This window comes from Bos grunniens, chromosome X, assembly GCF_055505025.1.
Source record: "Bos grunniens cultivar Pamir isolate PY7600 chromosome X, Bosgru_T2T1.0, whole genome shotgun sequence".
NCBI classification, from domain to species: Eukaryota; Metazoa; Chordata; class Mammalia; order Artiodactyla; family Bovidae; genus Bos; species Bos grunniens.
The window spans coordinates 30,380,390-30,408,098 of record NC_141194.1 but is presented as its reverse complement, the minus strand read 5'-3'; the positions used below and the strand labels follow the sequence as shown (position 1 = coordinate 30,408,098).

Sequence of the window (27,709 nt, the reverse complement as noted above, 5' to 3'; positions counted from 1 at the left end):
CCTAAAACTGCTCTCCAGTAAGCAGTATTCTTGCCTGGAGAATCACAAGAACGGCAGAACCTGGTGGGCTGCTGTCTATGGGGTCGTACAGAGTCGGAAACGACTGAAGCAACTTAGCAGCTTAGCAGCAAGCATATTACTTGTCTCATATCCAAACTTCCTTGATATTCACAGTTGAAATTTGCTCCATAATTATACATAACTTTAAAGGTCTCTTTCTAAGGGGAGGGGCTACATATTCTTTTTGCAGTGGCACCCATCTTCTCAGTTATTTTATGCTCTCTCTTGTTGAATTGGCTATATCTGTCCACTGCCTCAGATGTGTTTAACAGTCTCCATATTAATGAGACTGTAAAATCACTCCTGGAATACAGAAAACAACGTTAGTCTACCTTGTCTAATGGCAGTGCTGGAGTTGCTGTAATTTGGGCAGGAGTATTATTACTAGGAAAAATTAATAGGAAACATTTTTAATTAATAGGGAAAAAGTTAGAAGTGATAGAGCCTAGTGGGTATGAGTCCAGTCCCTGGAGTCTGACGGCCAGGGTTTGAAAAATCTCTGCATGGTTTATTAGCTGTGTGACCTTGTGCATTTTTTACGGAACCTCTCTGTAATTTCATTCTCTTATGTGTAAAGAGAAGATATTCATAATGCCTACCCTAGAGAGTTACTGAGAGGATTAAACGAGCTCATGTATATACAGTGCTTTAGACAGTGTCTGCCGTAAAGGAAGTCTTATTATATATGTTGTTGCTCGGCCTCTGTTGTTATATAACAAATCCGTTTTCCCCCGTCCATTAGTTCTTGTTCTCCCTAAAGAATACAATCACAGAAAGAAGAGAAAACTTACATTGAATGTAGCAACTAAGGCTTGAGTGGTGTTTTCTTGTTAAGTCAGGAGTGAAATAAAACTCCTTAAAAAATCTGTGGAAATTACTTTTTTGCCCAGGTTGGGTCTCCTCTGAGAAGTCCACTTGATTCTGCATCCCGACTTCTGCTTTTCTGGGTCCCTGAGTCTAAAGGTTCATCTTGAGATGAATGCCATGGTGGTAATTTTCTGCTAGTGTGAGCAAGTGCCTTCCTACTTCCCCTGTGGATGTCTCCCTCCCTGCCTGGGATCTTGCTGCTTGATTGTACTGAAAAATCTCCACTCCAGCATGCCAACTTCCTAAAGAAACCTTCTGGTCCCCACGGATACTCGTCTCCATGGCCGAGCAACCAACCTGAGTCCTGTAGCTTGACAGAATCCCTACCAGCCCACCAACCCAAAAGAACATGGTCAAACTGTGTCCATGCTATAATGTCACCTCATTACTTCATGTAATGTTCATACGGTTCCTTTAGACAAAGGAATGAATTACTGCTGAGAGAATTTCTGTTCTGTCAGCAGGGATATTTTGTAGTAAGGAGACCTCCATGCAAAGAAGTTTTGCTCACAGTTGGTCCCAGATGCCCAATAGCAAAGTGAAAAGGGTAGTAGGGTTTCCATTTTTCATTTTGACGGAATCAATCCGTGTGGGTAAATTTTAATCAAAATCAGCAATGCTGTCTTTCCATGTGCTCTTGCCTCAATAGTTTTTTCCCCTTGTTAGCAGTAACCTTGTTCAGCTTGAATAAATAACCACTGTTTGTTATAGCCAGTGCGTATCTCAAATGGTGTGTAGAGAGCCTATGATCTTCCAGAGTCAAAAGAACTGCATCCCTTGACCACATTTAACACTTTTGGCAAGTCAGTTACACATTATTGAGCCTCCATGCTCTCATCTGTAAAACAGAGAAAATATCATGTACTTCACAGGGCAAGGAGTAGGAATATCTAAAGCGATACATTTGTAACTGCATTATAAACTGTAAAGCTCTCTTACTATACATGTGACATTTGTTGCTCTAAACCACCATCATGAATTACAGAAGTAATACTGAGTTGAGTTACTTTCTTGCCAATGTTAGGACTTTCCTTAAACTACTTCTGAATCTCCAAGGGAAGAAATTTTAATCTGAGTATCTATGTGGTTTGGCAGGGAATTCTCAATGTGTAGTTAGTAATATGAATGAGTTAAAGAAAAAGTGCACGCTAGATTCTAGAAAAAGTACAAGGATAACTGTCTCTTGCCTTCCTCTTATGTTTCCCACAGTGCTGCTGCTGCTGCTAAGTCACTTCAGTCGTGTCCAACTCTATGGCTAGACAAATAACTGGTCCTCAACAAATACTGCTTTATCCATTTTATACTCATTCCTTTCTTGATGATACAACACAGATGTTTAAATTCAGGGCAGTGTAAATGGCAAAGATGAAAATTAGCAGACCCATGCATCACCGTCCTATTTATGCTTGGGAAGACCTCTCATTTATTCAGCAAAGTCTTGATGACTTCACAATAGACATAATCTCTAAGGAACTATTGGTTGAGCCTGAGTCTCTGCTCTAAATGCAGAATGCAAAAATTCAAATGTACTATAATTTATATGCATGCTGATGTAGAAAGCTGATTGTATCAGTCAAAATATCTTCATTTGTTGACAACAAAAGGTTTGATCTTAATTCCTTAAGTGTATGCTCTGAGGCACAGTTTTAGGTAGCAAACAAATCAAATACAACAAGAAGAGTAAAGTAAAAGAGAAAAGTGGGGGGCATTATCTTGAGAACTTGAATCTGTTTGGGTTTTAGTCCTGAATTATTTAGATATGTTAACCTCACTTTGCTCTTTCACTGAAGAAGTGGCAAATTCAGCAGGGCATGTTTTTGCATGTAGGTACAGATCAGATCAGATCAGATCAGTCGCTCAGTTGTGTCTGACTCTTTGCGACCCCATGAATCGCAGCACGCCAGGCCTCCCTGTCCATCACCAACTCCCAGAGTTCACTGAGACTCACGTCCATCGAGTCAGTGATGCCATCCAGCCATCTCATCCTCTGTCGTCCCCTTCTCCTCCTGCCCCCAATCCCTCCCAGCATCAGTCTTTTCCAATGAGTCAACTCTTCGCATGAGGTGGCCAAAGTACTGGAGTTTCAGCTTTAGCATCATTCCTTCCAAAGAAATCCCAGGGCTGATCTCCTTCAGCATGTAGGTACACAAATGTAAATTGCATGTATATTTGATCATGCTCCATTCAGCAAGAAGCCCAATACTAGTTTTCTACCACATCAGCTAGTTTCAAAATCAGGCTAAATCCTTCCAGAATAAGCCTGTTTTTGATGGGATAAAGATAGATGTTCCTCGATCTGTTTTAGTATTTCTATTCTTTCAAATTCAGACATGGTTTTTCCACATTCCCCTCCTGTCTTCCAGTCGAAGGGAATGAGACAATTCTTAGAGTCCGTGAGTGTTACTTTGGCTGCCCAAAACCGTGACAGAGGTCATTCATCTTCAATCCACCTGACCCCTAAAACATTCAAAATCCTGCATCTAAGAGGCCATGACTGAAGACACAGGCCAGTTCCTCAGATTTTATAATATGTTATTGCTGCCACTTTTCCTTCCTTCCTTTAGAAGAGTAATTTAATTCAATTTTAGAAAGGTGCGGGGGGGACTTTTCTAGTTATACAGATCAATCCAATTGTTCAGAGCTTCAGAATGAATTTTTAAGTTGTTGAACAGAAGCATACAAATCTCTCAGAGCAAGTCAGATAATGTACAAAGCCTCCATTCATTGTGTGGGCAGAAAGGAATGCTAGTAGCCAGCAGCTCTCTAAGGAATGTTCCTTTGGCTTTGACCGTTCTGCTGGGAACAAGGAGGGAAACACACATAGAAAGTGAATTTATAATGTCTCTGGCTTATAATGGCAAAATGATAAGAAAAGTTGGCTGTGTAATATAAACTGTCAGTTGCATATTCCAGGCCTCCTCTCCACGAGGTCCCTCCCACATCCACAGGCCTGGCTACCGTTTAGTGAGGAGTACAAAGTGGCTGTTTATTATTATTGACTGGTGAGGCCTGTGCTCTGAAATTCATTCTGTCAACAGAATGTAAGCAAAGTTGGCATTTTAAAGCAGGGCTCTTTCAGTCGCTGGGTTTTCTCAGGATTGCTATGCAACAGGATCAGTGCTGTAGTCCCCGGTTCAAGCTGAAAATGTTACACAGGAAGACATACCATGTAAAGGTCAGATTCTTCTACTATGATAATTTTCTTGATCTGTGTATAGCAAATGAGGTTGAAGGCATCACTTCTTATAGCTCTTATAAAGGTCCTTTGGACTTTTCCACCTGTTGAGCCTAAAAATGTGATGGGATTTTAAATGGGAACTCTTACCAAATATGTGATGCTGTAATAAATGTATGAGGTTGTCTTACCAAGGTGAACTTAACGTGTATGGTCAGGAGGATTCTCTCGCATGATCAAATCCCATGAGTGTGCTGGTGCTATGGACCAGTTCAGCCTTGTTGATTAGTCTCTCCGCGCTTTTATGGTTAGAGTCGATTCTACACAGTACTATGTGCTTGGAAAATATGACTTGACTCAGAGTGTAATACGGTGATTGGCACCAGGGTGCACTTAATCACGGAGTTTTCTTTCCTATCACTTCCATAAAACAGTGTATTTTGTCCATGAAGTGGAAGACAGAACTTAAGAAATTTATAAAGTTATAAATACATTATGTCCCAATTCATCTCAAGGAATAAATTTATTATACCTAGTAAGACGCCCATTTTGAATTTGAATTTGCGTAATAACATAAAGAGATAATACACCAGGAAGAGTTGGGGGTGTATCTTCTTGTTAGTTGGAGGTATATCTTCTTGTTAGTTGAACCATTAAAATGCCTTTTGAACTAATAGTCTATTTTTTTTTTTTTTTTTTTGCCATTCTCCAAATTCACAGTCACAGCCCGGTCTTTTTTTTGTTTAGTAATTCTGCATGTGTTCTTCTCACTGATGCCCCGTAGGACCTCCAAGGAGAAATCGAAGCTCACACAGATATCTATCACAACCTAGATGAAAATGGCCAAAAAATCCTGAGATCCCTGGAAGGTTCTGATGACGCGGTCCTATTACAAAGACGTTTGGATAATATGAATTTCAAGTGGAGTGAGCTGCGGAAAAAGTCTCTCAATATCAGGTAAGAAAAGATCCCGAACTAAAATAGGCCAGAAAGAAATTAAAATGGCAACCTTCCCCTCATTTTCCTAGCACAATATCTCCTATGTTTATGTAAATCCCCCAATTTCAGAATGACTTGTTTTATTTTTAATAAATGAACCATTTGTTTGCCCCATATGGGGATGATAGCTGAGGGTTCAGATGCGATCAGAATGGTGCTGTTTTATAACCATGCGAGACATATATATTAAGACATTAGAGTGAATTCAAATGAGGAGCTCAGGCATCCTGATTTCATAGCGTTTTCTCTTGGTTTATCACACGGTGATTCAAAAAGTGATAAAACTGATGTATGTTTATTATGGAATTCTTTCTTTGGCATTATTCTAAATGCATTACTGAGGACATTCTTCAAATACTATAACATGTTATAGTCAGCAACTTAAAGGAAATCTCCCCAGAGCTCCCACAGCTAGGGAGAGATGACAGCTCCTTCCTGCCTTTCGTTCCCTCTCACATTGCATTTCCACATCCTCTCTAAACTATGCCTTTAGCTATTCTATACCCACCTATTTCTCACTTTGCCCTTTTCTGTGTTAACAGCACTCTCTTGAGAAGTTAGTGAGTACATCCCAGCTTTGTTGTAAGGAGGGCAGAGAGACACTCTTGCTGTACCCATTTTGCAGTAGTTCAATGGAGGCTAAGGAACAGAGAGTGAGGAAATGAAATGCCCGGTGCCACCTGGGTGACATAGGAGGTGCAGGGGTTGCAAAGCAGGCTTCCTGCTTTCTAATCAGTTGCTTTGCCTAATTCACATCTCTTTATAAAAGTATTCTGTGTTCTTTTCTTTTTTCTTTCTTTGTCGAGAGGAGGTCTGTTATTGCAGGGAAGGAGAAGCGGAACGCACTCCACACTGGGAGTCGTTACCACCACTCAGTCGTAAGATGACTGGAGGGAGATTGTTTTTCTTCTTAATAAGTCCTTCTAAGTTGTCCCAAATTGGACGTAGAGTGTCTTTGCTTCTATAATGAGGAAAAAATATAACTGGAATTTCTTCATTTGAAAGCACTCTTGTAGAAGTCTGCACTTCATCTGACATAATAATGATGGTAGCAACTAACACTTATACAGTATGCTTCACATACCATGCAGTGTCATGGGCACTGTAGATTTGTTGACCCATTTAACACTCTCAGCTGCTCCAAGAGAGACATTGTATTATTATCCTCTCTTTGCATTTGAAGACAGTAACACAGGGAGTGGCTAAATAGCTTCCCCAAGGTCTCTTAGTTAGTAAATGGCAGATCAAAGATTGGAACATAGGGAGGTCTGGCTCCAAAGTCTGAGGTTTGAACCATCATATTATGGCAGAGAATATAAAGGCAGAAAGAGAAGGTAAGTCTCACCTAATGTTTACACATAAACATGTAATATGTGAAAGGATGAAACAGAGAAGCCAATTTCTGGGAGGAGAAAAATATTTTTATTTCTGTGGTCCCACCCTCACCCGCCAGTTTTGTACCCCAGCTTCCAAGGCACTCGTTTTTCTCTCCCTATGTGATCCATGAATTTTGTATGGACGTGTCATTGTGGGCAATAAGGGGCAATGGCATTTTCAAAGATAAGGAAGCTCCGTTTGCGTTCTACAGGTTCATCTCTTAGAGAGGTCAGTGTCTGTAATGACACCGGCCACTTTCAGAACATCTGTCATTATAAAGGAATGAAACTTGTGAGATGAGAATGATACCGGTAGAGAAAGAAAAAAAAGTTATTCTTTTCTTGCGGAAGAGAAAAAGAAAGGTGCTACAACTGTTCTGAACATCACCCAGTGCCTTTTCTCTCCTTCATGTGAACTTGATGAAATTAAAGGAGAATTGAAAGCGGCGAACAGCATGTCAGCCAAAATATGGGCTCTTCATTCTCAGCAATTTCCCATATGCCAGCTACTGCAGTTGAATTCTTGCTGTCATTAATCAAGTAGAAAACAGTTACCTTAGCTCATCTGAGGTACTGCAAATTCGAGAATTTAAATATTCAGATCAATGGTTTTGGCTTTTAAGTAGGCCTCTCAAATAATGCAGAATGTGTTATAAACACTCACTTATGAAAAAGCAAGGAAGTCATTCTTCACATTAAAGCGATTCAGTTTATTTCCTGACGCTTGGCTGAAATAAAGGTATCAGTCAATCTGTGCTGAGTGGCAGGGTTCAGCTAGGAAAAGCACAGTAGAGGTAGTAATTGGGGGTGGTTATGGAATAGGATAGATGAACCCTGGAACACTTAGATACAGAACCATCAGTGACAGAAAAGCTTGCATTGCCAACCTGGTCACTTCCTCCATCGGCATTATTTTATAGTGAAAAGTCACCACAATTAAGAAAACTTCCAAGGATACCCCGGAAAGACAGCCTTGTGTTTACCTAAGCTACAACATATTATAATGAAAACTTACAATTGTTTGTTGTTTCATAAGAGATTCTGAAGCCATTTTTATATGTCTCTTCCTATGATTGTGATTCTTATTTAAGGCTTCATCAGGTCATTCCGTAATGAAAGATTTGTCTCTGTCTTTTTACATTGAGACCATCCATTACAGATTTACAAAAATATTCTTCCTTGGACATTGTTTCTATCCTATCATCCCTCTGGTCAAGAACTTCCATCTTGGTGCCCATATTTCAGTCACTGATTTATCTGTTCATTCAGCAAATATTTACTGGATATTTACTCCGTAAAAGGCAGTCTCCTAGGCATGGAGAGTACACAAGTGGCAAAACACACCAAAGAAAATCACTGCTCTCATGAAGCTGATATTTAGTCACTAGAATCTAGTGACCTTCCACTCTCCATCAACCATGCCTAATAAGCCTCTGCTAACCCCTTCCCTTTCGGTCTCTCCTCTGTTTCCCATTTCCTTCCTCACCAAGCAGCCATTTAGTTACTGCCCAACATGGATTTTCTGCTTCATATAAATTCTGCTTTCTAACCCCTTCCCTGTTCTCCAACAATTTTTTCACTGTCCCATATGAGTATATACATTTGTCAGTCCTCACACTTCGAACACGGTCTGTCCTCTCATCCTCCAGATATTGTCTCGAATTCTATAATCAAGGTTTCCCTTTCTGTTTCTTTACCAGGTCTTCCCTGTACTATTCTCATTACACTTGATGGCAAGTTCTTTGAAGTATTCCTGAGTTGTTTCATAGGACTATCCTAGCTACCTTCAGCTAAATCAGACAAATACAAAACTCCAAGTTATAAATGAGTTGGTGAGGTAGAGTTGAAATGGTCCTGGACCAACAGCTGGGAGATGTGGTTTCTCCTCTGGCTCTGCTACTACCTAGCATCTATTCTTGAGCAAATCACTTTAATGCTTCAGAATTTAATTTTCTCTCTTGCAGAAATGAGGAAGTTAGACCAGACACACGGGTGGTCTCTTCAAGTCCCCTTGCAATTCTACAATCCTATTATTTTAAATTCTACAATCACTCCTTGTGATGGCAAATTATATTGAGCTTTTTACCTTGGTTTTCTTATGTTTAAAAGAACTGATTAAGTTCAAAGGTATGATATAAGAGAAAGTAAATACAATGTCTTTGAGAGAAAAGAATTCCTTAATTGAAATTGTATCTCATAATTTAGTTCAAAGAAAGTGTATGCCATCTGTTCTACATGTGTTATCACATTGCATTTTGTCCAAGAGATATAAGAAAGAGAAGTAAATACTCAGTGATAGCTAAGTGCCATTGAACTAAAGATTAACTGCTTTAAGTGGGAGAAAAATAGAGTGAAAAATTTCTACTTAAGTACACACACACACACACATGCACACACACAGAGTCACTGATGACATCATCCAACATCAGCACGGCAATGTGTCAACTAAGGTGTTTCTCATTCTAAAATGTTCTGTGTCTACAAACCTTGTGTTTTTAATTTTGAAAATGTGAATAATTTGAGAAGTGATCAAGCGTATTTTTTACATAAGGATTAAGTACAGACATTTGAATTTAACCTGCCACTAAATTTATTTTCCAGATTATTGTATATATTATTAACTATGAGAATCACATACATCCACATAATTTCAGCAAAATTTATATTATGTGAGATTTTTATACTTGGGGAGAAACTTATAGATATTATATAAAGATAATCCCTTTTATGAAATTTTGAGCATTCATTTGAGAGGTGAGGACACCAAGATTGTATGGTCCACAGCAGCAGGAAATCTTTTAGAAAGTACAAGGTATTAGAAATTAGAATAATTAGAAGTCTTTTCTCTGATGGAGGACAAAAAAAAAGCAAAAGAAAGCAAAGTCTTTCTGTCTTTGAAAGAAAAATGCTACTTGGACACTGAGTGTCTCTGACCTTTTCCTTACTCTTGAGATATTAATTATGTTTGAAAGTTGGAGTTCATCTCCCAGCGGGAAGAAAAGATGTTTACTTCTCTTTGAGCTTAATTCTCTTTATTTAAAGCCCCATAACTCCCATTTTATTTCTGTGGTTCCTTATTATTTCTGCACTCTTACCTTTTCTTTCTGTATGCTTGAATGCTATCTTTTTACACAAGAGTACCAAAGATATACAGGGATATATCATTAGTTTTATAAAGGAAGTCAAAGTGAAAAATGAATTCAGTATAACACATTTTGCTTTAAGAATAGATGCCTTTCAGAGTAAAGTTTTATTAAGGATTTCAAACTAGGCATCAACTGAATCACACTTGAAATATCTGTGTCTAGAGAAATAACAATCACCTTAGCAGCCCTATAATTCTTAGAGTCCTGACACTGAAGAGTTTCGTAAAGACCAAGTTATATATCCCAGCATACCTAAAGGTTCTGCATTTTACCTAAACCTTAAAAATTACAGAAATTATCTGTATTAAAGATTGCTACTTGCCTTGTTAAAAGCTAGTAACCCCTAAGCGCTTATCCTCACTAATAAAGATTAATAGAAAATGCATAGAACCTAACTGTGTCTCTTCAAACATCCTCTTTTATTTTCTGTTGAGTAGGCAGGGATAAATAGAGTACATTCGCCAATTAGCAGGAAATGTATTTTGCTCAGGGACTCCAAAACATTTGGTGGAAACCATCAAGGTTAAAGATTTCCTCATATGAGGAAAGTTTGCAGTTTCCACTTCCCATGTCAATGTCAGCTCAAGTTTTGTGTTTCAGCACGTGTCTTTGTACCTTTGTGTCTCAGTTCCCACATTTACAAAACAAGCAGGTTGAATAATCTCTAAAATTCCTTTTAACCCTAAGAGTTAATGATAAAATTGGGTAGGGGTGAGGCAGTCATTACAAATACAAAGGAACATTTTCAAGAAAAATTCCAAATATAAACATAGGTTAATCATTTAGAAATATCTGGTGTACAATCTTGAAAATAAAAATGGGGCAGCTGCTTCCAACAAATGCATTAGAAATGTGTCTTGACAACACTCCACCAGCTTAGCATGACCAGAGAAAATGTTTTCTGAGCTCAGAGCATTTCATTACAGTTAGATCTCCTTAAAAATCATGTCACTGGCAAATTCCACCTTTGCCCTGTGGAAACCAATAAGTAATGCTTAGGGCACATACGAAATACTTTAAGAAATTCTTCCTCTAAGAGTGGTGCTGGAGCTCACAACTGGCAGAGTTGTGAAGAGCCTTTTTCAAATTATAGAAACTCAGTATCTGTGAGTCTGTTTCTTTTTTGCATATTCGTTCATTTGATTATTTTTTAGATTTCAAACTTGTGATTACCAAAGGGGAGAGGGAGGAGGGGAGGGACAAATTAAAGGAATGGGATTAAGAGATACAAACTACTATGTATAAAATAGGCAAGCAGCAAGCATATATTATATAGCACAGGGAATTATAGCCATTACCTTGTAATAGCTTAAAATGGAGTGTAAGCTGCAAAAATACCAAATGACTGTGCTGTACAACTGAAACTAATATCATATTGTAAATCAGCAGTAAGACTTTATTTTTATTTTTTTCAATAAAAAAGTTTCAAGTGCCAAAATTCTGGGATGAAACTTAGGAGTCTGTACGTTAAACAAGCTGCTCGAGTGTTTCTTATGCACACTAAAGTTTGAGAATCATGGCTATAGATTTTCTATCTGTTGTTTTAAAGCAGAAGACATTATCTGACTGAGGTTTCTCCTCTCCAGCCCGAACCCACTGTCCACTGTCTTTTATAGCTTGTTTTTGTCCACATATCACATCTTTCCTTTCACCCTCAGGCTTCAGCAAGGAACAGAAAGTCATTTGATATGTACTTAAGGTGATCAGATGTTTGGGAAAGTGATCTAATGCTATGCCTCAGGGATGACTAAGGAAGGCCCCCTCACCCAGAAAAGTGAGAGCTTTGTGTCACACAGGATCCCAGGCCCTTCTGTTCCTCTGTTAACTCTCTTGGGTGTCCTGTGCCCCTGAAGTTTCTCTTAGATCCTTTAGAACAGAATTCCCTGAGTCTCAGTGCTCTTTTTTTTTTTTTTTGCCTCTTCTTAGGGGGCACAAAGGGTTTCCTTGACCTGCTAATTATTGGTCAACACCATTTATCCTGGACGGGTTGTAGCACTGCCTTGTGTAAAGAAAGCAGCAGTTGGAAGACTCATCTTGGTCCACCTGCCCTTGAGCAGGGAGGTGTTATTTCCTTCACCAGACACATGGAGGCCAGGCACTAGACATCCTTATATCCCACCTTACCTTCCACTCTCCTTACTCCCCAGTGCTTGATTGGGACTGAGTGGCACTCAATAAATATTTATCTAATCAGTGTCTTATTTAGCATTCACTGCCTTTCCATGTCTGCACTGTGCCTGTCTCTACCTTTCAATGTGTCCTGCTTGACAGCCTTCTTTACCCCCAAGGGGCCCAAGCTGCAAATTCCAGACACCCTAGGGAATCCTTTTAACCAGTAGTCATTACATGTCATTAAACAGCTAAAATCTTGCATAGGGAGCTCTCATTTCGGCTTATCCTGGCCAGGTGATAATTGAAATAGGAGGAGGGAACAGAAACATTAAAAGAACTGACCTCTATGCCATATGCAGTCTTCACTGTTACATTTAATTCATGATATTTATGATATGTCATGATTCATTGCTTAGATGATAATGTCCTTAGAGTCTTGAACAGATTAATTTCCCTGATGAAAATACCTTCATTTTTTTTTTCTGAATATAATGTCTATATGGCTCACAATAGAGAATTCTGGCGATTTGGAAAAGTTTAAAGATGAAGAAGTACATCACGTGTAAATCCAGCTGTGAGGGATAAACTAGTTGTTGTTTCAGAATTTTTTTCACGCACAATCAAGCATGTGCACACGGATACACATACAAGCACATTAGAAAAAGAGATATACATTATTGTAACCTACTTTCTTTTTTTTTTCCCCTACTTTCTTACTTAACCACTGACAGACTGATCTTTTCCATGTCCATGAATATTTGCCTACATCATCACATTGAGCATCATGTAGGGTTCACAGGATTTGAACATTGCATTGTATGAGTTCACCAATATATATGCAAGCACTTTCCTAGTATTGAATATTTACGTTGTTTCTACTTTGTATCAATCATATGTTTGCTGTAAATAACAGATTTCTACCTGTAGCTCTGCATGCTTTCCCGGTTTTTTTCTTAGAATAAGTTCCTTAGTTTTAAGCTTGTGGATTGTTGTATTTGCACATTTTAAAGACATTTATGTATCATCAAATTATCCCTCAGAAAGTTTAGAGTAATTTAATTTCAGCACCTAGGCACTATTTGGTGATTCTGTTTGACTAAGACCAGCAGGAGACTGGTATTTGAAATATCAGGCCAAGTTATGAAATGGCAAAGGGGAATGCTTTTCTTCCTGGTGAATTTGCATTTCAGTCTCTGCAACGTTAGAAACTATATTGTATGTATATTATAGGCAGCATTAATTTATATGAATTAATTAGTAATTGCTGATCAGATGTAAGTAATGCAGCATAATTCTTGATTTACCTGAGGGTACAGCTTGACTCACATTCTGAGTTTCTTTGTTTTCTGGATGATGATTTATTATCTTAATTTAGCTTCTTATCCCCAAATGAAATACAGATTCTATAACACAGATCATTCATTTGTATAGTCTTAAATGCCTTCTATGGATTACCATGTTCTAAATACAGTTGGTGGTAAAGCACTCAGCCTCTTGCCTAAATTATTCATGTTGGGGGAAGGCTTGCAGGCCAATGTCTGATTTTTACTTTTCCACATGAGTTGTTGTTGTCTCAGCACATTGTACACAGAGGAAACAAAGCGGAAAATGTTGGAACTCGGTGAAGACAAATCCCAGGTGCACGTGAATAAAGAAGGGTAGATGCAGAGGAGGAGCATATGGGGAAAGGAGCAGAGAGGAACAGATGCCAGATGGAAGGAGTCAATGGAAGAGGCTGCCTAGGGTGTAGAAATGGAAAAGTCAAAATATGGGGAGAGACCTTTCCATTTCTCAAAACAGAAAGAATTCCAGTCCTAGCATGAGTCACACAAAAACTGAGTGCTTTATATTAGTCACTGGGTCCAAGTTTTTCTACCAGAGACATTAAGAGTCATTGACTGCAACACTACAGGAAAACAATCCATTCCAGTGTATATTTCATGCCAGAAGTCTCAGAATTCTGCACATTAAAATAAACATATAGCTAAACAGTCTTCCCTCAAAGTTGCCCCAAAAAATAGCCCCCCATTTTGTTGGTCTCAAAAGCAGGGAGCCAGATTTTTATTGAGGAAGTGAAGTGAAGTGAAAGTCGCTCAGTCGTGTCTGACTCTTTGTGACCCCCATGGACTGTAGCCCCCAGGCTCCTATATCCATGGGATTCCCTAGGCAAGAATACTAGAATGGGTTGCCATTTCCTTCTCCAGGGGATCTTCCTGACCCAGGGACTGTATCTGGGTCTCCTGCATTGCAGGCAGATTCTTTACTGTCTGAGCCACCAGAGAAGCCCCTTTTATTGAGGGCTGCTATATACTTCACAGTACATTTACACACTATGGAACCAACCAACCAAGGTACCTTAATGGGATTGTTAGAACCATCATTTATCTTTCAAGATATTCTCACACAGTTTGCTCCCGTTGTTTTCCAGGTCCCATTTGGAAGCCAGTTCTGACCAGTGGAAGCGTCTGCACCTTTCTCTTCAGGAACTTCTGGTGTGGCTACAGCTGAAAGACGATGAGTTGAGCCGTCAGGCACCTATCGGAGGCGATTTCCCAGCAGTTCAGAAGCAGAATGATATACACAGGGTAGGAAATTTTTAAGCAGAGTGCTTTGCATATAGTAAGCATTCAACAACTATTTTAAAATTAGTTTTGACTGAGATTAGTTTGAAAAAAGAAAAGAAATCAAGTTTAATAGAAATCGTTTTTACTTCTCTAGTCCAAAGGTCAATTAGAAATAATCCAAGCCATTATATTTTAAATGTCAAAAGCATCTGCATTAATAATATCATTTGTGATTTGCCCATATCTGTACCAAAAAAGAAAAAAAAAGATTCGCCTATGTCTTTTGGTGATACTTTTAAAGTGTTATTTTGGAAAATATTAAACATATGCTAGAGCAGACATTCTGTAATAAACCCCTGTGTACCCATTAAAATCAACAATTATGAATTCATGGCCAATCTTACTTCTACTTTGTCCTTGATTATTTTAAAGCAAATCTCAGGTACAGATCATTTAATTCATGAATATTTGATAAAGCATCTCTAAAAGATAAGAACTTGCTCTTTAAAGGTAACCACATTGTTACTGTAACACTTTTTATATCTCAGTAATTTTATCATGACAAATACTAAGGCAGTATTCAAATTTCTACTTCTCATATACATGGCTTAAATGTTTTAACAGGTTTGAGGGGGTTGAGTTTTTGGTTTAAACAAGCATTGAAATAAGTTCCACACATTGTGTTTGGCTAATTTGTCTTTGAAATCCCTTTTTTTTTTTCACTTGGAAGCAATTACAGATTCACAGTTAAGTTCCAGAAATAGTGCAGAGAGTTTCCCTTTGCCTTTCACCCCGTTTCCTCTAATGGTAACATCTTACATAGTTATAGAACAATAATTATTATTATTTTAACATGGAATCAATATAAAAATTTACAATTACAATGGCTACAACACAGCTCAATTCAGACTAGCCACATTTCAAATGCTCAGATATGGCTAGTAGCTGCTCTACTGAATGGTGTAGTTCTACATGTTGGATTATATTCACATTTGACTGTTCTTGGTAAGACTGCTTCGTAGATAGTGATGTATTCACCCATCACCAGGAGGTACATAGTGCTTTGTTTTCTCTTGTGTGTGAGTGACTTTGGTGGCTATTAGTGATCAATGGCTATGGGTTGCAATGTAGTAGTTGCATATTTCTATCATTTCTTCTACATCTATTAGCAGGAGTTGTTGTTTAGTCACTAAGTCCTGTCCAACTCTTTTGCAACCCAATGGACTGAGGCCTACCAGGCTCCTCTGCCCAGGGAATTTCCCATGTAAGAATACTGGAGTGAGTTGCTATTTCCTTCTCTGGGGATCTTCCCAACCCAGGGATCGAATCCACGTCTCCTGCTTGGCAGGTGGATTCTTTATCACTGAGCCACCAGCCCGTTAGCTGGAGTGCTTCTCTGAAAAGAAAATGGATACTCATCCACTATTTGGGTACCCAGGTTATTGCTCATCTAGGATAGGTGGGGTAAATATTTCTACTTTCTCAGTCTTCAGAATAACAACTTGCTCACTAGCATTCTCCAACAAAGATCAATTGTTTCTTTTCTTTCTTTGTTTTTCATTATATTTTTGTCTCCACTAAGCTCTAAGTGAGGAAGGCAGAGACTTGGTCGTGCTGACCTCCAAGACCCTAGTCCCTAGCAAAGTGTCTGGCATACAGTAGATACTAATAGGGGCATTTGAAATGAGAATAAAAGGTGCATGGACAGAAGGGAATAGAAAAACAAGTAAATTACTGCTGCTGCTGCTAAGTTGCTTCAGTTGTGTCCGACTCTGTGCGACCCCATAGACGGCAGTCCACCAGGCTCCTCCGTCCCTGGGATTCTCCAGGCAAGAACGCTGGAGTGGGTTGCCATTTCCTTCTCCAATGCATGAAAGTGAAAAGTGAAAGTGAAGTCGCTCAGTCATGTCCGACTCTTCGCAACCCCATGGACTGCAGCCCACCAGGCTCCTCCGTCCATGGGATTTTCCAGGCAAGAATACTGGAGTGGGGTGCCATCAAGCAATAAAAACTTGATAGAATGGTGCCACTTTTGTATGTTCAGCACTTAAAGGAAAGATCTCTATGAAGACACAGCCAAAAGTCACATCTTGAAGAAAGGTCAAGGGTTTATATTACTCCAGAAAAGAAGGTATAGAAGATTACAGAAAGGGAAGAAAACACGAGAGAAGATCCAGGAGTTGATAAATAATTGCCAAGAAAACTGCCAGTTCTTCTTTAGCCATTCCCCTCCATATAATTCAGAATATTAAGGCAGTTTTGTGGGAAAAGAGAATGCCACCCACTCCAGTATTCTTGCCTGGAAAATCCCATGGACAGAGGAGCCTGGCAGGATACAGTCCATAGGATTGCAAACAATCAGACATGCCTTAGCAACTAAACAATAAATGATAGAATAGCTATATTTTTAAATGTTCTAAACACTTGAATATATAGTTAAAACATTCGTGCATATGTAGAAGAGGGTTCACTGAGAAGGAAGGGCATTTTAAGTAGAATTCATTATATGACATAGTGAGATGAGACAGAATTTGTACAAAAGGTATCATTTTATTCTAGTTCCAGAAGTCAAAGGTGATGAATCATTGGACAGGTGCACTAGGATTCAGGAGACTGGGATTCTAGCTGCCTCCTCCATAGGTGAGATGGTGATTGCTCCTTTGATTTTCAGCTTGAAGATGAGGAATTTGATCCACTTAGTTTTTTCACAGTTTCTTCGAGCCTACCTTTTGTCATAAATGCAGCCTCACTCTCCCTGATTATTATAAAATGTTAGTCCTTATCATTCTCAGTCCTTTTACTGAATAATCTGATGATCAATGATATACTTTAGGAAGATGTGATGTAGAGTCCTGGTTAACAGCCACCATACTGAAGTGAATTAATCCCCACTTGGTTAGTATACTTATTCAGATACCCATCTGCTTCCTCTCTGTGGTGTATCAGAACTTCCAGCCTATTGATAACTCTTGGTTCTGTATATTAGTTCCACTGATCTTCTATCTTTGTCTCCCTCCAAGTCCAACTTAGATTCAGTCATCAAGCATTTAAATATTGATAACTCTTTCAAGACCCTAAATTCCTTCATTATCTTCTTGTTGCTGTCATCTACAAAACCCCAAGTCTTGGAGAATCTAACTAGTTTCTCCTATCCAAACAACAGCAGAGCAGACTGATGCATAGTACCTTTTCAGGATGACCAATCTCCAGCCTTCCGACACTAACACATTACTGGATCAGTTTACTTCTCTTGACCCTGTCTACTGTGTCATCATCACCATTTCTACAGACCTTTTCTCCTCACTTTTCTGTATCTATTCTTACCACCCTACAATGCAGTCAACATTTTCAGTCTGTGTAATCTATGTAAAAATAAAAATTGAATTATGTCAGTCCTCATCTTAACACTCCCCAGTGACTTTTCAATGCCATTGGGAAATGACCACAAATCCTCAGCAGGACCCCCAAGCCCCCCAGGGTTGGTCTGCTCCAACCTTCTGTTCCCGTACTGTTCTTCCTCTTGCTGTCTTAATGCTAGCTATAACGCCTGCTTTTGTTTTTTTCCCAGTTCTCTGTTCCTCTCAGGTGGGGCTTTGAATATACTGATCCTCTGTCTGAAACCCTTTCTACCCAAACCTACCCCCTCATAATTTCCTAATTATGAGAATTAGGAAATTCTAATGTCTAAGAATCCTTTACATCTTGGCTCAGACATCAAGCAAGCTTTTTTCCAATGCTCACATTTGACTAGGTCTCCCTTTATGTCTTCATAACACCATACTTTTCTTTCTATGATGTAACATTACTTATCATCGTGCGTATGTGTGACTTTTTGATTAATGTCAACCACGTTCACTAAACCTTGTGCTCCAAGAAGCTTTCTTTTCAGAAGAGGGTTGTCATTTTTATCCCTAGCACCTTTTAAAGTGTCTAGTACATGATAGACACTGAATAGATAAAGGAACCAAGGAATTAAGGAAAGAAGATAAAGAGGCAGGAAGGAAGGAGAACAGCCAATGAACTAATCTCGTCTTCATTCTCTGCCCTCCTGAGATCCAGGGCAGGGAGATAAAGAATCAAGAGTGATGTTCCTTCCTCACTTGCAGGATTTTTGTTTACTCCCAAGTAAGCATCTTTTCGTAGTGTGTAAAGCTACTTTGATGCCCACTGATTTTCCTCAGGTTCTGGTCCAATGTTTTCATGAAATTCTCTTTGTATCCTTAAGAAAAATCCATGTCACAAAGCACTCGCTCAAAGAACATCATCACTCCTAAGTGTTGATGAGAGAGCAATTTAGCACCCTGTTTACTCAGTTCTGTCACACTTATGCAGTAGCCCTTTTATGGTTGTTGTGGAATTGCTGTCTAGTTCATGATGCTCTCACTGCCTGGGGACAAAAAGAACAAAGGAAAAATCCTTGAAATCAGGTGTCCTCTCTATCAGAGCTTCTGAACCCAGTTAGGAGGAGGTAAAGGGAATGCAGCCATTACAAAATTCTGTCAAGATCTGGTCTTGAACAGATTTTGTTTTGTAGCCTTTTTAGAAAATGTGCTCTTGAAGGGTTTCTCACTCCAAATACTGTTTATATAAAATGTTCTAGTAATCAAGAAATTTCGCTTCTTTATTTTTTTTTTAAGATGGCTCATTTCTTATTGTAAACTTGCTCCCCATGTATTTGGTGTGTCACTTTAAAAAAAAAAAAATCACCTGCTCTCTATTAGAAATTATTAATGCTGTTTCTCTTTTATGGGAATACAAATCCCATTAAAATGGCAAAAGTATAAATAGTAATTTAAAATATTCCACTTTTTTCTATAGATCAGAATTCTTATAAAAGAGGTAATTTATCTTTTCTTAGTAAATCATTGCAGATTAATGATGAAATTTATAGCAAAATATCATATGTCTGCAGTCCATGGGGTCACAAAGAATTGGACATGACTGAGCAACTGAACTGAACTGTACTCTTTACTTAAAGCAAAAATACATAGTCAATCTCAGTAACTCTTATTGAAGAGTATACAGTTTTCCTAAAGGTAAAAGTCTAAGGGAGTCCATGCAGGTATTTGGGAACTGCGGTCTCACTCCCCAGAGCAGGTTTTTACACCCTTGGGAGTGGATCTGTGTTCCCCAAATCAGTTGGGCAGCATAACAACTGCAACTGGATAACTCTGAAGACTAATTAATAAAATAATGCTCCATATGCAGTCAAGTGTTATAAATAATTAAAGCTCAAATGTGCCCTAGCAAATATCAACTGACCAGTTTTTATATCTTTTGCATACATTATCCTGGCTTTTACGGTTCCTCATTACTTGCCTCACTAGACTGACGCGTTTTCAATTAGTGTGTATTATTCTGGTCCAGATATATTTTTAAAACTGACTTCCTTTGTTTTACTTGAGCAGTCACTAAAGTGATATTTATTACTTGTCTACTTCTGTGATTAACCTAGAGAGAGTTTTAAAGGAGCAAATCATAGTGGGGGATTTCCAAGGAGAACTGCAATAAAACCATGAGTTTATTTAATGCTCTTCATCCCACCCCAAATTGAAATGGAAATTAGGCCTTGATTATAAGAACACTGTAGGTAATAACGTTTTGTTTGCATTTTTACTAATGAAATTGTTTGTCATTCGGTTTTCATCTTTCAACTTAAAAACCTCTCTAATTCCTTCCGTAGAGACCATAAGGACACCTCCAAAGCTTCCTGAGATTTTCTAGTTAAGATTTAGATAGAAGTAATCAATACATACATTATGAAAACAGGGGACAGAAAGCCAGTATTGCATGGATGCTGTTGACAAATAAAAAGTCTTAAGTAAAGTAGTGGACTTGTTCATTTGTCACCTCATATATTATGCGCATTCAATCTCCTCGGAAGTCACCACAAAGTGAGGGAAAGGTTGAGTAATTCAATAAAATTATCCTGAGATCACATTGTAGGTTATACATTTATTTAAGCAATTCTGTTATCAACACCAGCCTGCTTCCTTTGGGTGCGTTTTAGTATGTGTGTTAGCTTGATGAGTTCCCTGTCTTGTCTTTTCACAGACAAAGAAAATGTCTTTAGGTGCCATTAATGGACATTAAGATTCAAGTCAGCTTTGTGTTACCAAATAAATGTATTGTTCCCTGTCACCTCTGAAAAACAACAACAACAAAAAGGGTTGTGATACAGCGAGTCATTCTAGCAGTCATTGACCTGGCCTCTTGGGATTTCTAAACAAGTTTTGATCCCCTAGCAAAGTTCACTGTTAGTTATCTAGTCTAAGATGTCTGCTTGACTAGGATGGAGGAAATCAACATCTTTTTGATCTGTTCCTCATCGCTAATGGAGTAAAAGCTGCTTTTGTATAAGTTTCGTATTTTATGCAGTCATATTTAGGAGTGCTGAATAGAAAAGATTTTCAATTATTTTTAGAACTACATTTCTAGCCATTTGAAGAAGTCTTCTGAAAACTAGCTTTATCATCAGAACTTGAGAACAGAGTCATCTAGGATTTGCTACTTTTGTTTAATGACTATAATAAGATAAACTATGAATAGTTTACACATTGACTTCTCTACCACAGTCCTCTTTATAACCATGTCAAAATATTTTGATATCTTGACAAATACTCTTAAAATAATATTCGTGTAGCACTTCGCCTTTACCAAGAATTTTTACACATTTTCATTTAATCACAGATAAGTCCCTGATCTTTTTATGTGTTCTTCCATTTCCCTCAAAAAAATTATTTTAGGAAAAACTCTACCATAACTCAGACTCCTAGAATTTATTGAGTCTTTCAATAATTTTTTATTGAGCACCCACTCTGTGCTGAAGGCTGAAAGTACAATAGTGAACAAAATGAGACTCTGCCTCCACAGACATTCAAACTTTAATGAGGGAAACACATAGTAAGCCAATACATTAATATATAAAATGATGTCAGGGGAATTCCCTTGTGATCAGGTGATTAGGACTCAGCCTTCTCACTGCTGGGGCTCAATCCCTGGTCAGGGAGCTAAGATCTTACAAGCCACACAATAGAGCCAAAAAAAAAAAAAGAATTAAACAAAAATAAAATCATATCAGATCAGTTTTATGAAAATAAAATTAAAAAATAAGGCCAGAGAAAGACTGAGAGGTAGTGGCCTACCTAAAGAGACTATTAGTTGAGCTAAGTGTTCTGTGTATGAATGAGCCAAGCAAAGACCTTGAGTGAAGGATATTCTAGGCCAAAGGAGCAACAAGTGCAAATGTGAAGGTATAAGAACAGGTTTGGTGTATCCAAGGAATAGCAGAATGGGCTGGTGGTAGGTTATAGAGAGAAGCAAAGACCAGATAATGAATGGCCTTTTCAGCCCTAGTTGGGAGGTGGATTTTATTTTGTGTATATTGAGACATTACTGGAAGACTACAGGCAGGATGTGATCCTATTAATGTGTTCAGAAATGGATACTGGCTGCTGTGTGAGGAAATGATGGTAAGAGGAGCAAAACAGAAAGCAGGGAGAAAGATTAGGAGGGTGTTGAAGTCATTTAGGAAGGAGATAATGATCACTTTGGCTGGAATGGAAATGATAGATATGATGAAAAATTATATGACCCAAGATACAGCTTGAAAGTAGAGCTGATAGAACTTAAGATAGATGGAATGTGGAATGTGAGAGAAGGCAGAGTCAAGGATGACTCTGAAGTCTCTGGTTTGAACAAATGGGGAAATGATGATGCCATTTATGGAAATGGGAAAGACTTCAAAATGATCATGGATGAGGGGAGAGTATGTATGTGAAGTTCCATTTCTGGATTATGTTGATAGACAGAAACAAATTGTGTGATTCAGAAATTAGTCACCACTCACACTTGACAGTCTCAAATTTTGGCTAAGCCTCTTGAGAAGGGATATTAATTAATTTTCCACAGGGTTTTCTGATAATCCATTTATCTGCACTATTGCTTCAGAAAGAATGTCCAAAATTTAGGGTTTAGGCTCAACAACCTAATGCCTAATTCTCTAAATGACCCTGGGAGCAGATTGAATTTTCAGCAGTGATTTTTCAAGATCGACTGGGAGTTTAACAGCATTATCGTCTGTGGAAGTGACTTCCCCAGTGGTTGTTAGAAGCAGCTGAGCCTTAGGATTGGGAGTCACACAGCTGTGCAAGATGCTATGTGGGCGCTAAACTATTCCTCCACAGTATCAGAGATCTGTAAGCAGGCTAGAGTCTCGGCTAGCCCATGCCCTTAATCTCAGAGAAGACAACTTTGTGCTTAAAAGACTTCCAAAAAGTAAATCTCAACAGGAGCTGGTTAAACACTTTGCCCCCCAGGATGCTCAAAAAAAATTTTTTTTCATCAACTAAAATTAGATATTTTTAAAAAATTATTTCAGACTTAAAATGTGTCCATTTACTTTTCAAATTGCTTCAAATTGACTTAAATGTCACTTATAAATTGGTATTTTTGTTCAGGTTGTTAACTGTCTGAAACAATGCTTAAATTTACCAGAAACAATGGCTACATGTATCTGATACTATAATCCCTTAGGTTCACTTTTCTGCAGAAGTAGAGTGAAAATAAGATAAACTTTTTTATCTGGTTTAAAGATGATATGTAGTCAAACTCAGAAGTGAAGAGACAGGTGATTTCCAGGGCCTGGGGAGAGGGGAAAATGTGGAGTTCTTCATCAAGTAGAAGCTTTCAGGTATGCAAAATGAGTAAGTTTGAGAGATCTACTGTGCACTCTAATGCCTATAGGTAGCACTCCTGAATCATGAGCTTAAAACTTTGTGAAGGAGTATCTCTTGTTACGTGTTTCTACCACAATAAAAATATAAAGGTGACCATGAGCTTTCCTTGGTAGCTCATCTGTCCCATTTTCATAACTTCTCTAATACAAAGTATCGTGAATGAGTATTAAGTGAATCCTTTGTCTTTCTGGGAGTTTGGGCTCTGTTGCCATTTCTGGCAAATCTTTCAAAAATCCCTATGAATTTGTCTTAGATTCTTAGAAGCAGAATCTCTGCTACTTCAGTGAACCACATTTGGATCTTGCCTTCTTCCATGATCTTCATTTCGGATTAATTGGACAATGATTGTCCTTAAATCAGTGTTTAGTAGTTACAATATTTCTAATGTGCTCGAGACTCAATAAATTGGGTGGCTCTTAAAAATGAGAAAGGTCATTATGGTAACAGAATGTATTCAGCAACGTTCTTGTCAGGAGTAAAACCAACATAGGCATACAGATAAAGTAGAAATAATGTGGAAATGAACAACATGATATGACAAAACTAAAATACTAATAAATCTGTGAGTATGACAGTGTTGCTGTACTTGTCCTGTGCCCACTCAGTAACCATTTGTTGAAGAAGTAGCACCGTTGGATACTTATACTTTTTAAGTCTGTCGGTCCTCTCATCTAGCCAACGCAAGCTAGAGGAAAAGCCCCAACCATTCAAATAATGGAACTTCCAAATGGGTGCACGTCAGTATCTCCTTTAGAGAAGAAATCACCTGGATTAAGAGGGCAGGGCTAATAGGGCCTCCTTTTAAGGAAAATCCACCTAGTAACTCACAGATTACTCTCAACTTTAGAGCTGGAAACTAAGAGTGGACCCAGTAAAGGATCTCTCAGTTTTTCCCAATTGACAGCATTATTTTTTTTTTTCTCTCCTAATTCACAAAACAAGGCTTTCATCCTCACATCATCTGCATCTAAATCCAACTGGCCTCCATATAACACACTTGGTTTTTCTACCTGAGTGTTCTGTTATGTATTCAACTGTATTTATTGAGTATCTATTAGGCGCCAAGCTGTGTCTCTAATCTTAATATCAGGAACGATGCCTCAGGGAGACTGTGTCATAGTGCCACCATGTAACAGGCCTGGGTCCAATGAATGATCTATACATGTTGACTATGGAATATTAGAAATGGATGTTAGAACTTAGGTAAGATACTTAGCAAACCTCTACATGTTACAAATGAGGACAGGAAGGCTCAGGAAGATTTTATGACCTGTTTGAGATCATGCAACCAAGTTTGGGCCCAGCCCAGACTTCAGCTTATGTCCTGCTACCCAGGACAGTGCACTTATCACCACTTTAGTCTGCCTCTCAGGATGGTTCTGTAAAGTTTTGCTAGCAAATGTGGAAATAACATATAGTCATTCCTTCAGATTGCCAGTCCAAATGACACCAATACAGATGACACTTCAGTGGGAATATAGATAAAATTCAGCTCCGGGGAAACTGTACAACGTACCTGGTTTAAAGAGATTTGTTTTGAAATGCAAGAGCTTTTATTTACATCCTTAGTAATAGGCCCCCTGGCTTTATAAGTGACAGCAACATAGCTTTTCTCTCTGTAATGTCTGTACCTGTGCCCACATTCTCATCCTGTATCGCTCTTCTCTGATTTCTATCAAGCAAATCAGTATCTCACCCTTCACCACCCCCCACCCCTACATGGTTCTAAGCTACTTTTATTTATGTATTATTAAGTTGTCGTATTCACCCTAATTTCTTCCTCACAAATAGGACAGGCAGAAAAAAAAAAAAAAAAGAATCAATGACTTGGTTCTTTTCTCTCACTTCCAGGTTTTTTATTTCTGATTTGCTTCACAGTCATTAGGATTTTCCACTTTTGTGGCTTTCAAATATTCTGTAATTCAAGGAACTTTTATTTTTTGTTCTGACTTTCAGCCTGGCTTAAGATGAATAATCAACAGCTTGGTTATTCTCTATTACTTTCAGGTTTTTTTTAACTTTTTCATTTGCCTCACTGTAATTAGGATTTTCCACTTCTGTGTCTTCCACACTTTTTGTAATTTAGGAAACTGGTTTTCTTGTTATTAGTCACTTTCAGACTGGCTTAAGAATTTCAAAATTTGGATCCTAAATGACTAATGAACAGATGGCTTTAGGTAAAAGCCTAACTTATCTGTACTTCGCTTCACAATGGTAAAACATTAATTGAATTAAAATATGCTTTTATACAAACATACTTACTCAACCAAACTATTGACTCCTTAAGGACAAAGATCAGGTCCCTATTTCTGCCCTACCTTATATGTAATAGATTCAAAATAAATATTTGTGAATGAATGAATCAATCAGCAAGCAGTCAAGTCACCCAGTTGGTTAGTATTTATGAGGTATAAATACTATCCATCAGATGATTTAACCTTTGCAATAAAATGGATGTACCTTGGGATTTGCTGCTACTGTAATTTTGTAGCACGATTCCTGTAAGTTTATTTTCTGAACTTCAAGAAGCTAAAGGAAAAATATCAGTTTAGTAGGCCTTGTTCTCATTTGTGAGACAGAAGATTATTTTCTTTTCACGAAGTTACTTGAAGTGTTTTGTAGTTGCCTCTAATTCTTCCACATCACTATTTCAGACCCTTGGGCCTGGCTCTCTCAAAAAGAGAAGAAAGGAGGTATGGGGGAAATGGTGGGTTTTAAAGAAAATAGTTTCATCTGTTCAAAAGATTCAGGAAGTAAATACCATATCAGTTGAATATTGACAGCTAAATAATGTAAAGATAAATTCTGTGTATGTAAGGGAGAAGAGCTTTATGTCTGGTAGCTTTTTCATATCAGCAAAAGAATGAACCAACTTGCCTCATTTAAAATATTAATTATAATCGATAAGACACATTCAGTACTGTGTATAAGTATGTATTTTCCCCAGTGTCATTCAAATCTCCTTTATTTTTTTGTGAAACAAGACGCTATTGAAGAGTTAAGGCTCTTGGTATTGAATGTTGTTGTTGTTTTAAGATGGCTCCATTTTCCTTACTTTTCAAATGAAGTTAATTGTTATAACATGCAGTCTGGGGTAAATTGATCAGATATTGAGAAATCTATTTTTCATCATTTTAATGCGATATCTTCATGAGGATTTTTTTTTTTTTTTTTTTTGCTGTTGTTGTCTTGTTATTATTTTTCTACCTAAGCTTATCTCTTTTAAACTCCATGCTCTAAGAATCAACCATGTCCATTGCCTAGAACAGTGTCTGGTACATAGTAGGTTCTCAAAATGTGTTACATGAATAAATGGAAAAGCACCTTTCATATAACCATGTTTAATATGACATTGCTCTTTATAGTTGTTTTTTTTTTTTTTTCTCTCCCTTTTTTTCTGGAGTTTTTACCGTTTTATGTGTGTGTTGAGTCTAAATCTTAAATTCTCAAGTTTCAGTCACTTAACTGTTCTATCTTCCATCTACTTTCTTTTCTTAATTTCTGGCATCAATGTGAAAATAATGGTGCTTATGTGTTTGTAATGACAGAACTCCCTTTGTCGTTTCTTTAGATTTATTTTAATCCTTAGTGACTCATATTTAGAAATAAACTGTGCAGCTGTGGTGGAGCTAAGCTGTTGGCAACAACTCGAGGGGCAAACAAGTGGTCTCTCACAATGGATGGGTGGTCCTCAGCCTTGAATTATTTGCTGTTCAGTTTTTTAATTTTATTCTTGAAGTATAATTGCTTTACAATGTGGTGTTAGTTTCTGCTGTATGATGACGTGAATCAGTTATATGTATACATATATCCCCTTCCTCTTGAGCCTCCCTCCCACCCTACCCTCCAATTCCACTCTGCTAAGTCATCACAGGGCTATTCAGTTTTAACAATGGAATCGCATCATCAGTGTCTTGAGCTTTTTCAGTTCAGCGGGACCATTAAAATCTGTTTCCTTATTTGATAGACCCTGCCCCAACAATTATCTCCACTTTGCCCTGAGGTCTTTAATATATCCTTCTCTACTATGGTGACCAACTGTCCTAATTTGCCTGATGCTATCCTGGTTTCAGCATCAAAGGTTCCTGGTCCTTAGTTCCTGGCAAACCAGGATGGTTGATTATCCAACTTTCCATCTGTGTTCAAACCACCACTATCCTAAAAAGAATGTATCTCTCTCTACCTTGTGATCATCTCTGTCCTGTCATCTTCTCCCTCTCAGAAAAAAAAAAAAAAGATACTAGGCAAATAATTGTCATTTGAAATACCTTCTCTTTCTTCTCTTACTTGCTCCTCAGCTGAACTATTTCCAAAGCTACTGCCTCCACTGAAATTGTTCTCACCAAGTCTCATGAACAGTTTTCAGCGCTGATCTTGCTTTACTTCTTTGTCATGATTGGACACTCTTGGTCACTTTGTTCCTCTCAAACTCTTCACTGTCTTGAGCAGCTTTACAGTCCTTCTTTCCCCCAATCTTTATACCTATCCAATCCTTTTCAGTTTTTCATAGGATCCAATTACTCTGTCCGCTCATTACATTTTTATGTATGTTCTCCAGAATTTTCTTTTCAGTTCACTCCACTGAGTAATCTCATCTACTGACGTAATTTTAATCCTTGCCTATGAGCATAATCATAGACCCTTAGTGTATATTAACTTAGTGAGAGAATGA

The 27,709-nt window shown here is 38.1% G+C and overlaps 1 protein-coding gene across 21 annotated transcripts in view; it reads left to right on the top strand.

The window, feature by feature from the left end:
• The window catches only part of DMD (dystrophin), a 2,667,987-nt gene that overhangs the window by 2,252,661 nt on the left and 387,617 nt on the right, over positions 1-27,709 (top strand). For 20 of the 21 annotated variants that reach the window (XM_086387503.1, XM_086387509.1, XM_086387510.1 and 17 more), the window contains 2 exons: positions 4,887-5,059; positions 14,164-14,320. In XM_086387503.1, coding sequence (XP_086243629.1) covers positions 4,887-5,059; positions 14,164-14,320 — 330 coding nt within the window. Of the gene's footprint in view, positions 1-3,844; positions 4,103-4,886; positions 5,060-14,163; positions 14,321-27,709 lie in introns of those variants that run through there. The other variant, XM_086387514.1, reaches the window with a different exon arrangement.